Source organism: Rhamphochromis longiceps, linkage group LG16 (assembly GCF_057381845.1).
Source record: "Rhamphochromis longiceps isolate RC_006_pf linkage group LG16, R_longiceps_female_GT1.1, whole genome shotgun sequence".
NCBI classification, from domain to species: domain Eukaryota; kingdom Metazoa; phylum Chordata; class Actinopteri; order Cichliformes; family Cichlidae; genus Rhamphochromis; species Rhamphochromis longiceps.
This window is the reverse complement of record NC_140572.1, coordinates 27413060-27426141: the sequence shown is the minus strand read 5'-3', so window position 1 is coordinate 27426141 and position 13082 is coordinate 27413060. Positions and strand designations below refer to the sequence as shown.

Genomic DNA, 13082 nt, shown 5'->3' with positions numbered 1-13082 from the left:
CTATTCACTACTACGTGCATGTCTTTTTTTAAGTCTTTTTCTTGTAATTGGCTGGCTATACTCACTCCTGGCTCCATCTGAATGAAACACTGGCAGACTGCTCTGTGGAACATGCGGAGCACTGTGGAAATATGTCTGCAGTCGGTGCTAAAATGTCTCTTCCATTACCTTTGCTCTTGTATTCAGTTACCACTGAGGAGTGATTATCTAGTTCACACACACAGAGTTCCTTCTCTCCAAGGTTTGCGTATATTCTATATTCATGCCAGTCTTTGAGAAACGGTTTGTTTTTAATTGGCTGGAATAACTCCAGGAGAGCCTCAGGGAGATGGTTCTTGCATCTCTGGGAAGCTATTTTCTGTTTGGTAAATGGTACTTCACCTGGTGAGTGAAGAGTGGGTAATGATGGAGAGAACAAGACCAGACATGCGGTGAAACAGAATAGAGAGAATGATGATGATAATGATGATGATGATGAGGAGGAGGACATTCAGCCTTGCTTTTGCTTCTAGACTCTGTCCACAACTCCGACAATTTCTTCGTTCACTCTTTTCATGACAGAGGGAGGGTTCAAAAGGGAGATGAATGTAAGCCCCATGCTTTTTCACTCTTGGAGCATTTATCTTCCCCCTTGTATTTGCTTGATTTGTTCTGTTCTTCGCAGATATGGGAGTACACCCTTTGTTCATGAGACACTAGTATGTGTGTTTTTGAACTGAGAAAAGGTAAAACAGGGGCTTGCTGTATAAAAGATTTAAGAGGATGAGCACAAGAATTCCTTGTTTTGATATTTAGTCTTTTATCTGAAGTGTCTGTAATCAATAAGCTTTCTTATTGCAGCAACAACATAGTAGTTACACAAGTCAGATGAATCTAGGTATTATTAAATGTACTTTGATACTCTGGTTAAACTGTCATGTCTGGACTAAATATTCTCCCTCATTTAGAGTTTTTAACACTGTTAACACATTTTAGTATGTTAAAGGAATAAAATATTTTTTCACTGTGTCCTCCAAAACCGATGTATTTGTAATTTACACAGATGTCCTAAACAGCTAATATGCAGAACCTTTCAGAACTTTTATTCTATAAAAAGCAAAATTGCACTGGATGTTGATGAACGTTTGCATTTGAAAGCACCTGTCCAACTTTATATTAGCAACCCCAACCCTTCCCCTAATATCAACTGGATTTTAAAACCTTTATGTTTCAGTTAGTTGTTTACTACAAAATGTAAAATTGCAGAAATGTAAAAAAAAAAAAAAAAAAATCCCACTTCAGTTGACAGATGTGTTTTTCTAAAATTTTAGTGCAGTGTCACTGGAGCTTCAAGATGCACATTTATATGTGGAGCTCCGAGTTGTGGCAGCTTATTCCCTTTGATTTCTGGCCCAACTATAATACGTCTGCTGTGCACTTCTGTCTCCTCACAGGAAGACGCGTTTGCCTTCGCTAACCAGATGGGGTACCCCTGTCTGCTGAGGCCCTCCTATGTTCTGAGGTAGGTTTTAATATATCATAACAACCAGACTAATCTTGTTTCCCATCACAAAGGTTGCGGTAGTTCAGATTCTTATTCCATCAGCAGTCTCTTAACTGTAAATGTTGCATATTAATCATTAATACTTTAAAATATATAGATATTTTTAGATAATTTGCTTCATCTTTTTCCAAAAAATATAGACTGTAGTGGCCTGCAAGTATAAAATCTAATCAGAATTTATCTTGTGCCACGTTTCTGTCCTAAATAAATACACACTAAGTGCACCCTTGGTTTTACTGAGACTTGAGAGGGAAATCAATGGAATTTCTTAACAGCTAATTCACAGCGTAATTACTAGATGGATAAAACAGATTTTAAGTTATGATGATTAATGAACTGCATTCACTCAAACGCTGCTTCAGTCATGCAGTGACACTTTTGTCCAGAAGGTGTCATGATGGCACCCTGGATTCGGCTGGCAGTCTGCTGTCACCGAAAACGTATGTTTCTACATTCAAGCTGTGATGTTGTTTTAAACAGGATTTGTCTATTCACTGCAGGGGACTGTGGGAAACCCATGAGTTTTGTGCACGAGGCAATATTAATGTAATTCAGTCAAGTGATATGTACCAGTATTAAAGTGTGCTTCTGTTTGATGTTGAAGGAACTATAATCATACAGTTTATGATCGAATGAAATGAATAATAATCCACTTACAGTGACTTCTGTTGAATACCAGTGGAGTGGAAGCTCCTCTCTTCTCCGTAGCATCAGTGTTCGATGAACTCATCCTGATCTTTAGCATCCCTACAGCTTTTTTCACTTTTTTCCCTCTGACATGCTTGCTAATATATTTTGAGTGTTCTGCTCAGCCTCAGTACATATGCAGAGATACTCAGATTTACACACTAAACACTCTCATCCTTGTCGGAATCATACTTCAGTTTTCTGTAGAAGTAAAATGTGCACACAAACGACAAAAGTGATACTATTTGCATATTTAACTTAATCTTTCCATTTAGTTGTGTAAACATTTGCTTAGTATTGTTACTGCTGTGACAAGCAAAGCAGACTTTAAACTAGTCTGTAGTTTTACCATTTTATGAAGGTCGCGTCTTTTAAACATGCATCTGAGATGTGAGTCCAGAGCAGAAAGATTGAGACATCGTCTTGTTCTTTGCTTTTAACAAATGCTGCAAAAGCTTTTCTTGAAAATACAAAGTGCAAATGCAAAGTCCTGAAGATTTGCTACGCGTGTGAAATATCTGTGTGGGTGAGTTACCATAGTCGCTTTTATTAGTGGGGGAGAGGGGACAAAAAAAGCATCAAGTGAGTTTATTGCACTCCAGTTGTTTTAATAAGTGTCTGATATGGTGAAACGTCTCTGACTGGGAGCTAGCTGGAAGTCTTGGAAGTTGAAATCCCATCAGAATGTGAAAGTAAACAAACGAGGGTTTACAACTGAGCACCTAATTAATACTTGCCACTTTCCAACTGGCCAACCCTAACTAACGTATTGTCTGTCAGACATTAGGATCATTTTACATCAGGCATGTGGCCTTTTACTGAAAGTTGGTTAAGATTAAGACAGCATTTTTACTTACTCCTTAAAAAAAGTCTTGAATTTTCAAAGTATGATGATTACCATTACATTATCCAGCAAATGTGCACCTCTTTAGAACTAAAACTCATTGTGATCACAACTTTTACTAATCCTGTTAAATGAAGTTATATGCCTTCATTTAAATGCGATATAAATATATCACTGGTTTCCTGAATGAAGGGTCAGTTTTGTGTTGGGGTTTAGACATACAGTATATCTGCCTCTAAGCTACAGAGAGCTACGGTATAAAGCTCTGACCCAAGCATGAGGCCTTCCTTCGTCCTGTTTCACTCAACCACGCTTTTTCTATCAGGAGGATAGCCCAGCTAGCAGTCTAAAATCAAAAACAACAACCACAACAAAACTAGCCTAAATCCATTGCTTTTTAATGATGAAGATCTGAACTCATTTTCTAGAGCCTGGAGTGCTTTTCGACCTAAATAGCTGTTCTTCTCCCAGTCTCTCTCGCTCCCTCGCTCCTTATTTCAACTGTTTCCAGACCTTGTTCCTGATGGTAATAGTGATGCAATGGAGAGATAATGAGTGTTTTTGAACAATCATTTGAAGCTTGTATGTTCTCCTCTTTTGCTTGTTTCTCATCCTCTCCTGTGCCCTTTTGATTTCCCTTCCCCACTCTCTCTCCCTCGCCTGCATCGTGCCAGTGGCTCTGCTATGAACGTTGTGTACGGTGAAGAGGAGATGAAACGCTTCTTGGAAGAGGCTGCACACGTGTCCCAGGTGAGCTCACTCTTAACTATTTGTACTTACCTGCACCTGCAAAAGAGACATATTGCGATAAAACTCTGTCTCACCCTTATTTTTTTTTTTCTACTGGTCCCTCTGTCTCTGTCTAGCATATACAATCACATTAATTTTGCACAAAGTTGTCCCTTTGCTTTCAATTAACTAATGCTACCAGCTGGCAACGGCTGTTGACTAGTATTATGTGCCCATCTCTACTCCACTGAACACCTAGGCAGCTTGGAGGCAGTTGGCCCCTCCAAGGGCCTTTGCTTAGGGCTATATGCGTACACACATGCACATTTTACACCTTCAGAGCACCAAAGCAAATCTTTTCATGGCATTTTAATAGACTTGGAACAAGGCAATAATCACAGCCTCTTGTAGTTAAAAGCAAAATAAGGAAAAATGTGTGCAAGAATAGAAATATCTTATCTGCATACATGGATGAACTTAAGCTACGGGGATCAGGTGTTCAGTCTGCTGTGTCGCCTGATGCTGATGGTGGCCAGGGAAGTGGACGCTGTATGCAATGTGTTAGGGACCTGAAGCATGGTGAGAGGGTACACATCCATGCCTGGCTAAAAACAAACCCTAGTCAGCCAAATCTCTCCAGCAACATTATTGTTGTGCTGTTCATTGACTGCCTGTTCTTCAACGTGACTGACAAGAAGTTGAAATTACGGTGTATAAAAGAAAAATGCAACACCTGGGCAGTGTCACCTCTTTTTCTTGTGTTTGAATGAGGCAGACCAGATGTTACAGTGACTCACCATCACCTTTTCGGGGTACAATGTGGTGTAATGTAATGGCAGATGGCTAGCTGTTAACAAAAGTAACTGCCATAACCCACTGTACACTGCTTTCTCAAGTGATGGCAAAAAATGGTAAAGCATTTAGGAGAAGAGAGACTTTCCTCAGAACTGGGTAGAATCCAAAAACTAAAATTATGTTGATGTTGGCACTAGGCCAGAAACTGAAAAGTTCTCTTCATAAGATTCATATCTTCTCAATATGAATATACACAACTGCGTTTTGTTTTCCCCCCACAAATGAATAACCTTGCTCGTGACTCTCTTTCAGGAGCATCCAGTTGTCATCACCAAATTCATACGTGGTGCCAGGGAGGTGGAGGTAGATGCTGTGGCCAAGAATGGCAAGGTGGCTTACTCTACAAAGGCATTACTGGCAATACAGGCTAAATATACAACATGTGCTAAGTGTTTAATTATGAGGTTCTTACAGTGCTCACACAAAGTACCCGACTATTTAAACAGTGTGTGGTGTTGTTTAAAATATGACCTGTCCTAATGTTCTGGACTCAGTTTTTTATTTATATTGACAGTACTTTTTTTTTTTTTTTAAACATATATTCATTTATAGTATTCACAACATTTTTATTCATCTCTATAGCCTGGCATTATTCAGTCTTCCATTATTCCTTAGTTTAAACTGAGAGGTAGGACAGATATATTGAGCTTAGAAGAAAAATAAAGTGGAGCTAATCTCATTCATCTTGTATGAAAAACATCACAGCCCAGATAGATCTGATGGGAAGAATGGAATATATTAAAACCAAAGTACAGGAAAATGGTGGTACTAAATTATTTTTTCTATTTATATTGGATCAGTTAAGGATACTTTTAAATGATTCTGCTTCAACATACTGACTTTTAAATCTGACAGTTCACACAGATTTAGTTTTCCATTGCTTTGTTACTGGATTGAACTGCTGCGTTGTTACTCTGTCATGTATGACATGCACATACAATAACTATGCACAACTTGGCTTGTTCCAATGACTGCTTGAAGGAAAACTCTAATTCAAAGTGCAGTCCAGTTAATGCAATATCAGAAAGGTCAGTTATGCACTGGATGTACACTATATTAGGTACACCTTGTTAGTACTGTGTTAGACCCCCTTTTTGCCTTCAGAACAGCCTTAATTCTTCATGGCATCAATTCAACAGTGTTGTGGAAACATTCCTCAGCTGCAGATTTGTGTGCAGCCAACAAATCTTCTACCACATCCCAAAGGTGGTCTATTGGATTGAGATCTGTTGAGTATAGAGGCCGTGAACTCATTACGTTGTTCAAGAAGCCAGTTTAAGTTGATTTGAGATCTGTGACATGGTGCATTATCTTGCTGGAAGCAGTAATCAGGTAAACAGTGGTCATAAAGGAAACTGTCAATAAGAAACATTTACGTAGGTTGTGGCAGTTAAACAATATTTAGCTGGTACTACGGAGTGTGGCAAGAAAATATTACTAGTGGTGTGCGGATCGATATTGATTCTTCCGATACCAGTAATTTATGCTCTAGAATCGATTCTCATATTAAAATATCAATATTTTAGTACTTTGGGGTAAATTTGTAGTTTATCATTACCAGGAACACAGTGGAAAGAAACTATATCATTCGGATCATCTATATTGGAAGGAACTACTTCCTCTTACGCCTTTCATAGTCATATGCGAAATACGGCTGTATAAATGTGTCGCAGCCCCTTGGCGTGCACACGAACAACAATGGCTGAGCGTAAACAGAGTCATGCGTGGACATATTTTACCTCCACAAACAGCCGAGACGCAGTTTGCGATACATGTGGCAAGACAGTGAGGTGTTGTGGCAACACCACTAACCTTGTCAAACACCTCAGAGTAAATCATATCACAGAATATGACGAGCGTATGTTGAGGCGAACTGAAGAGGAGGAGAGGGACAGGTGCTGCTAGGGTGAGACAGATGTCTCTTACGGAGTCCTTTAGTGCTGCAGGCAGGCAAGGTGTTCAAATAGGCACAACTTCAAGTTTTTTTTATTTCTATATGATAATTCTGCATTATTAAGCAATAAGAACAAGTAGTCTGATGTCCTGTAATCATTATGTAGCTATATTATATTATTATTACAATTACATAATACAATTTTATATATATATATGAAATATAATAAAACAGTTTTTGTACAAAGTAATATAATAATAATAATAATAATAATAATAATAATAATAATAATAATAATAATAATAATAATACATTTTATTTTTAGGCGCCTTTCAGACCCTCAAGGTCACCTTACAGTAGCACGTAAACAATACCATAAAAACATAAGAAAAATGTGTATATATAGCAAACACGGTAGATACAATTTAGACACAAACAGTCATAAAAGTATCAAAGCAAATATAAAAACTGAGCAAGGTAAAAATGTCCTAAGACAGATCAGGTGTATGCAATTCTAAACAGATGGGTTTTGAGTAGTGATTTAAAAGTGGTGAGACAGTGTGTGGTCCGTAGAGCAAGTGGAAGTGCATCCAAAGTCTCGCGGCAGAACAACTAAAGGCTCTGAGTCCCATGGTAGTCAGGCGAGCAGGTGGAACTGACAGAAGGGAAGCTGAAGAAGAGCGGAGTGTACGAGGGGGTGAGTATGTATGGAGAAGATCGGATAGATATGGAGGAGCAAAGTTATGAAGCGGTTTGAAAGTGAGAAGTAGGATCTTGAAATTGACACGGAGGTGAATTGGGAGCCAATGGAGCTGTTTAAGAACAGGTGTTATATGTTCAGTGGATCTAGTTCTGGAAATAATACGAGCAGCTGTATTTTGAACCAACTGCAGTTTATGGAGGGATTTATGAGGTAAATCATAGAGAAGAGAATTACAGTAATCCAGCCGAGATGTGACGAGCATTGACAAGTATGGCGGTACTGTGTCGTGTGAGTGAGGGACGAAGACGGTTAATATTACGGAGATGAAAGTAGGAAGACCGAGTGATATTATATGTGCTGTGAAGGACAGAGTGCTATCGAGAATGACACCAAGACTCTTAACCTGAGGGGAGGGTGTGACAACAGTTATCAATGGATAACGAAAGACTGGTTGGAACTGTAGTCAGTTTTGATCTGGTGCCTATTAAAATGAATTCTGTTTTATTGCCAGTAAGTTTAAGAAAGTTGTGAGTAAACCAGACCTTGATTTCAATTAAACAGTCAGAAATGGATGTGGGTGGGAGAGTAGCTGTGGGTTTGGAGGATGGGTAGAGCTGGGTGTCATCTGCGTAGCAGTGAAACTGGATGTTATGCTTCCTAAAAATATTACCTAGGGGTAGGAGATAGATGATAAAAAGTAAAGGACCCAGGTCAGAGCCTTGGGGTACACCGGAATTAACTGGAGTAGATACTGATCTGTGAGGGAGTAATTGAACAAACTATGAGCGGCCAGAGAGATGAGAAGTAAACCAGGCGAGTACTGTACCATTGATGCCAATAGATGCTAATCTGTGAAGGAGGATGCGGTGGGAGATCCAGAATCAGCTGCAAGCAAAAGATCATTGGTGAATTTTACTAGGGCTGTTTCTGTACTGTGACATGAACGGAAGCTGGACTGAAACTGTTCGTACAAGTTATTTCCAATGAGATGATGATGAACCTGTGCAGCCACTATCTTTTCAAGAATTTTTGCTAGGAAAGGGAGATTTGAAATTGGCCTGAAATTATTTAGATTGGAAGGATCTGAACCATTTTTTTTCCAGTATTGGAGTTATTATTGCAGTTTTAAGAGAAGAAGGAACAGAACCAGATATAAGAGAGGAGTGTACGATATTAGCAATCAGTGGGGCAAGAGACGGGAATAAGAGTTTAACAAGATTTGTAGGCAGTGGATCAAGTTTACGTGATGATGACTTTAAGTTAGTAATTATGGAAGATAGCTGAGTTATTGTGGGAAGTTCAAAATTGGATAGAGAGGATGACAGCTGAGAAGGACAAAAAATGCAGATAGAACAATTGACCATTTCACAGTACGAGGGCAATTGTTGATGAAGATTCTCAATCTTGGTGTTAAAAAAAAAAATCATAAATTTGTTGTAAACGGTGGCAGAGTGTGTATGTATGGCAAAGGTATCTGGGGGTTTAACAATATTATGCAATGTAGAAAACAAAGTGAGAGTGTTTCCTTCAGCAGATTCAATAACAGGTGTAGTAAGCAGATTTAGCAGGATGAATAGCTTCTTTATAGTGTTGTATATGACTGAGATACATGTCCTTGTGAATAGTAAGTCCCGTTTTCCTGGAGAGACGTTCTAGGCGGCGTCCAGTAGCTTTAAGTTGGCGAAGTTCAGATGAGTACCATGGCGCAGAGCGAGAGAAAGAAACTGTTCGAGTTTTTTGGGGAGCCAAGGTATCTAAGAGGTTGATGAGTTCATTGTTATAGTGAGATACCAGGTCGTCTATGGAAGCTGAGGCATCAATGGTAGGTAAGTTATTAATGCCATGGGAAAGAGCTGATAGATCAATGCCCCTAATATTTCTAAAAGTAATTGAGCGGTTTTGTTTATTTTTGTATAGTGGGAGACTAGCATTGAATAAAACTAATTTATGGTCTGAAAAAGATACAAGACAGGATGGATCCATGCTTTCATGTTGTTTATGGCAACATGACCCTACCATTTAAGCAACATTTTTCTAGTGTTCCAGAGAACTGTTGCTCACCTGATATTTTTTTTTTCTTCAGACCATTTGTCCTGCAGGTTTTAGATCTCACCCTGGGTCAACACACCTGAATCCATTCTCATTCCCAGGCCTCCGAAGAACTCCAAGACATGTTGAGGAGGTCATTTAGCCATTTAAATCAGCTGTGTTGGATCAAGGACACATCTAAAACCTGCAGGACACCAGCCCTCGAGGCCTGGAGTGCATGTTTCTCTAATGCATTTACCTAATAAAAAAAAACAGACATTGACCTGCATATTCTGTAATTTTTCATATCATATTATTCTGAGTGTTCACTGAAGTGATCATCTCCTCCATGCTGATGCCAACTTGCCCGCACCTTATTTAATACGGTAATTTGACTGTATAGGGATGAAGCTAGAGGAGTTGAATACAAGCAATTTGGCTTGAAAAGATTTTTTTTTTTATTATTATTATTAATTACCACTGAGTGGAGAAATGGATCCACAATGCATGACGTCACCCCATTTAAAGTAAACGTAAGGTGAGCGTTGACCTCTGACACCTACATATGAATCTGACCTTGCAGACGAAAACACTACATAGTGCTACAGTAATTTCACATTAAAGTACAAGCTGGTGGTCTAACTTTTTAATTCTTGTATAACTGTATCTGCAGTTTAAGCTGCAGTAGGCGAAGGAGCCACCAAGGTAATTGTCCTGAACGCCTTGTCTATTTTTCTATTGTTTAGACTGTGAGAGTCATTTAAAGGGTGTCATTTTGAACGTGGGCTCTTCAGTTGTATGGTAGATTTTCTCACTCTGCTTTCTCTGAATACAGACCCTCCTTTATCTTCAGTATCACATTAACAAGCTGTCCATTCATTGAATACCAAACAGGACTCATTACTTGAAGCTAGACTGTGTGCGTATGTGTGGGGGAGAGTAAAAAAGTCAGAGATAATACGTATTAATTACAGGCTCTATCTGAAGAGTGTTAATGAATGCCGTGGTTAGCAGCAGTTTAAATGAGCTAATGACACGGCAGCTCATTTACAGACCCGCACACGCACTCACACACATACAGAGTGGCTTGGCAATATAGATCTTCTTTCCTTTGGGTGAAATTTTGGAAGTTATTCAGACATAGTTATATCAATGTACATTGTTTCAACAAATACAAGGCCTTTGTCTCAAACAGTGTTGACCTTGCTGAATTTATTTGTTTCTCCCACATGCACAATGCAGCAGTCGTCATCGTCAAGGTGGCTCCCTGTACGTTAATGCTACAGTTTTCTGTTGTGGCATACTGTATGTATGAAAACATCAAATCTGGAGGCGATTTTCCTTAAATTTGGAAACTTCCTCTTGGTCAACAGACCAAGGCTGTGAAAGGAGTATTTGCTTTGAACAGACATTTTTGTGTCTTATTAGAGCTGTGAGCTGCTTGCAAATGTTATTCTGTGCCCAGTTTACTCCGTTAATGTTTCTGCATGCGTTCGGGTGTGTCTTTTTAGGTTTTGGTTCATGCCATAACAGAGCATGTGGAAGATGCTGGGGTGCACTCTGGAGATGCTACCCTAATGCTGCCAACACAGACCATTAGCCAAGGGGCACAGGAAAAGGTCAGTTAAGTCACCTTAAAGTTGACACGGTGCACATTGCATATTCCCTTGTAGAAAGTGTCCAGTGTGTTATAGACACACAAAAAATGACATATAAAGAAATTATTTAGTGTTCAACAAATTTCCAGATTGAGACCATAATTCAAATGGCTTAAGAAACAGTCTACAAAACAGTCGATCATCTGTTGAATTTTTTTTTTATGATATTTATTTAAAGCTAGTTTCACATTTATAGCCAAGTGAGGGGGGATGTGCCTTGGAATATTATATTCTTTTGTACTAATTACTTTAAGTCCTGCAGTTTTAGGTACAAAATGAGCTTTTCATGTGTGTCTCTTGCTTTAGGTCTTTTCCAGCCCCATGCACATGTCGTTATGTTAGAACCAGAGCTGGTACTGCCATCCCTGTTTGTTGTTACAAACACAACAGTGTGAATAAGCAGAAAATGCAACCAATCAATAAAATGTATCCTGATGAAAAGGGTGCATCTGTCCATTAAAAAATAAATAAATAAAAAAAAATTTAAAAAAAGGAAATCAAAACTGGCAGAATGGAAAGCAGCTTTAGTGATTCAAACTGGGTTTTTTTTTTTTTCTTAATCCATGTTGAGTAAGCAGTTTACCTTGCACTTTATGCTTTGAATGTTCTCGATTTGTGTTCAAACTGAAACAGTCTTATTTGATTTTTAAGTGTGTGTTTTTTTTTTTTTTTTTTTTTTCCCTTCGTCTTCTCCTCCTTCTTCTTTTAGGTTAAAATTGCCACCCGAAAAATCGCGCACGCATTTGAAATTTCTGGGCCATTTAACACTCAATTTCTGGTTAAAGGCAATGATGTCATGGTAGGTATATCTCTCAGTGTGTGACTAAAAAGACAGATTGACATTTTCACACCTGGTTTCAGCTAATGCAATTCACTCACAAAATGAAATCCCCTGTTGTTTAAAATGGTTGGCAAAGCTGGCCGAATTAATAATCAACCTTGCCTTCAGCTTTGGTGTTCAGCCACAGCGCACATGCACGCCCACTATTTGTGTGTATGTGTGTGTATCTAATCTGGCCATTTGTATAGTATATTTATGCATTTGTAATCTATATATTTCTATTTATCTAAGTAACCTTAATTTAAAGTTAATGGTATACTGAAAGAATCGGTTTTTCTTTTTTTTAAAAAAAAAGAAAAAAAAACTTTTTTCAGATGACTATATTTTTGTATATTGCATCCTGTAGGTGATCGAATGCAATCTGCGAGCGTCACGCTCCTTCCCTTTTGTATCCAAAACAATTGGTGTCGACTTTATCAACGTGGCAACCAAAGTGATGGTGGGAGAGCCTTTGGATGAGGCCAGCCTTCCCTCGCTCGATAAACCCATCATTCCCGTGCACTACGTTGGAATCAAAGTAAGAAGGAAAACTTACAGCTTACAGCTGGGAAATGCACGACTGGCTTTCTTTGAATGTTTTTGTTTGTTATTTTGATGTTTTTCAGGGTGCAGAGAGAATGGATTGGATTATAGACAAAATGAGTTTTAAAAAAAGAAAGCGTAAGTGAGGAAACACAATTGCAACTCTCTGTAAGTCTTTGTGTCCAAGCATGAAGAATGGAAAAGCAATGTAGGCTATAACAGCTTACTAACCTCTCATAGTTGGTCGAATTAATTGATAGTATTAATAAATTTTAATAAAGTACTGATAGTAAAATGGTGTTAGGACCAGAGATGGGCCGATTACTTTTTTCAAGTAATGAGTAAAGTAAGGGATTACTATTTTAAAAGAGTAATTAGAATACTGTTACTTTCCCGTAAGCATGCTGCATTACTGCATTACTAAACCGTGATTTTGTTTGTGAGAGTGTCTCATGACAATGACGTACGAGCGTGCGACGTCCGTGGTAGCAACAGACGTGTGTAGCTCAATAATGTATAATATGGAGAGCGGGAGAGAGTACGACCATTCAGTGTTTAAAGCTATATTTAATTGTTATCAGCTCTATTCACTGCTGTCTTCCTTTTTCTTCACTCTCAGAAGGTTAACTCTTCTTCTTTTTTTCACTGGCTAGCCTCACTCATTACGTTCGTTTAAACAGAATCAGAAACGCCACTTGCAGTGGGAGCGACTGGAGTCAGGTGGGGCCCCCTTAGGGATGTGTGGTCTCTCTGATTCTCATTGCAAACTTTTCCATTG

General features: G+C 38.7%; 1 protein-coding gene across 4 annotated transcripts in view; it reads left to right on the top strand.

The window, feature by feature from the left end:
- Positions 1–13082, top strand: part of cps1 (carbamoyl-phosphate synthase 1, mitochondrial) — a 64865-nt gene that overhangs the window by 28337 nt on the left and 23446 nt on the right. For 2 of the 4 annotated variants that reach the window (XM_085385427.1, XM_085385426.1), the window contains exons 27-32: positions 1434–1501; positions 3749–3824; positions 4911–4988; positions 10795–10902; positions 11651–11740; positions 12129–12299. In XM_085385427.1, the coding sequence (XP_085241553.1) occupies positions 1434–1501; positions 3749–3824; positions 4911–4988; positions 10795–10902; positions 11651–11740; positions 12129–12299 (591 nt within the window). The other 2 variants (XR_014907990.1, XM_085385428.1) reach the window with 2 other exon arrangements.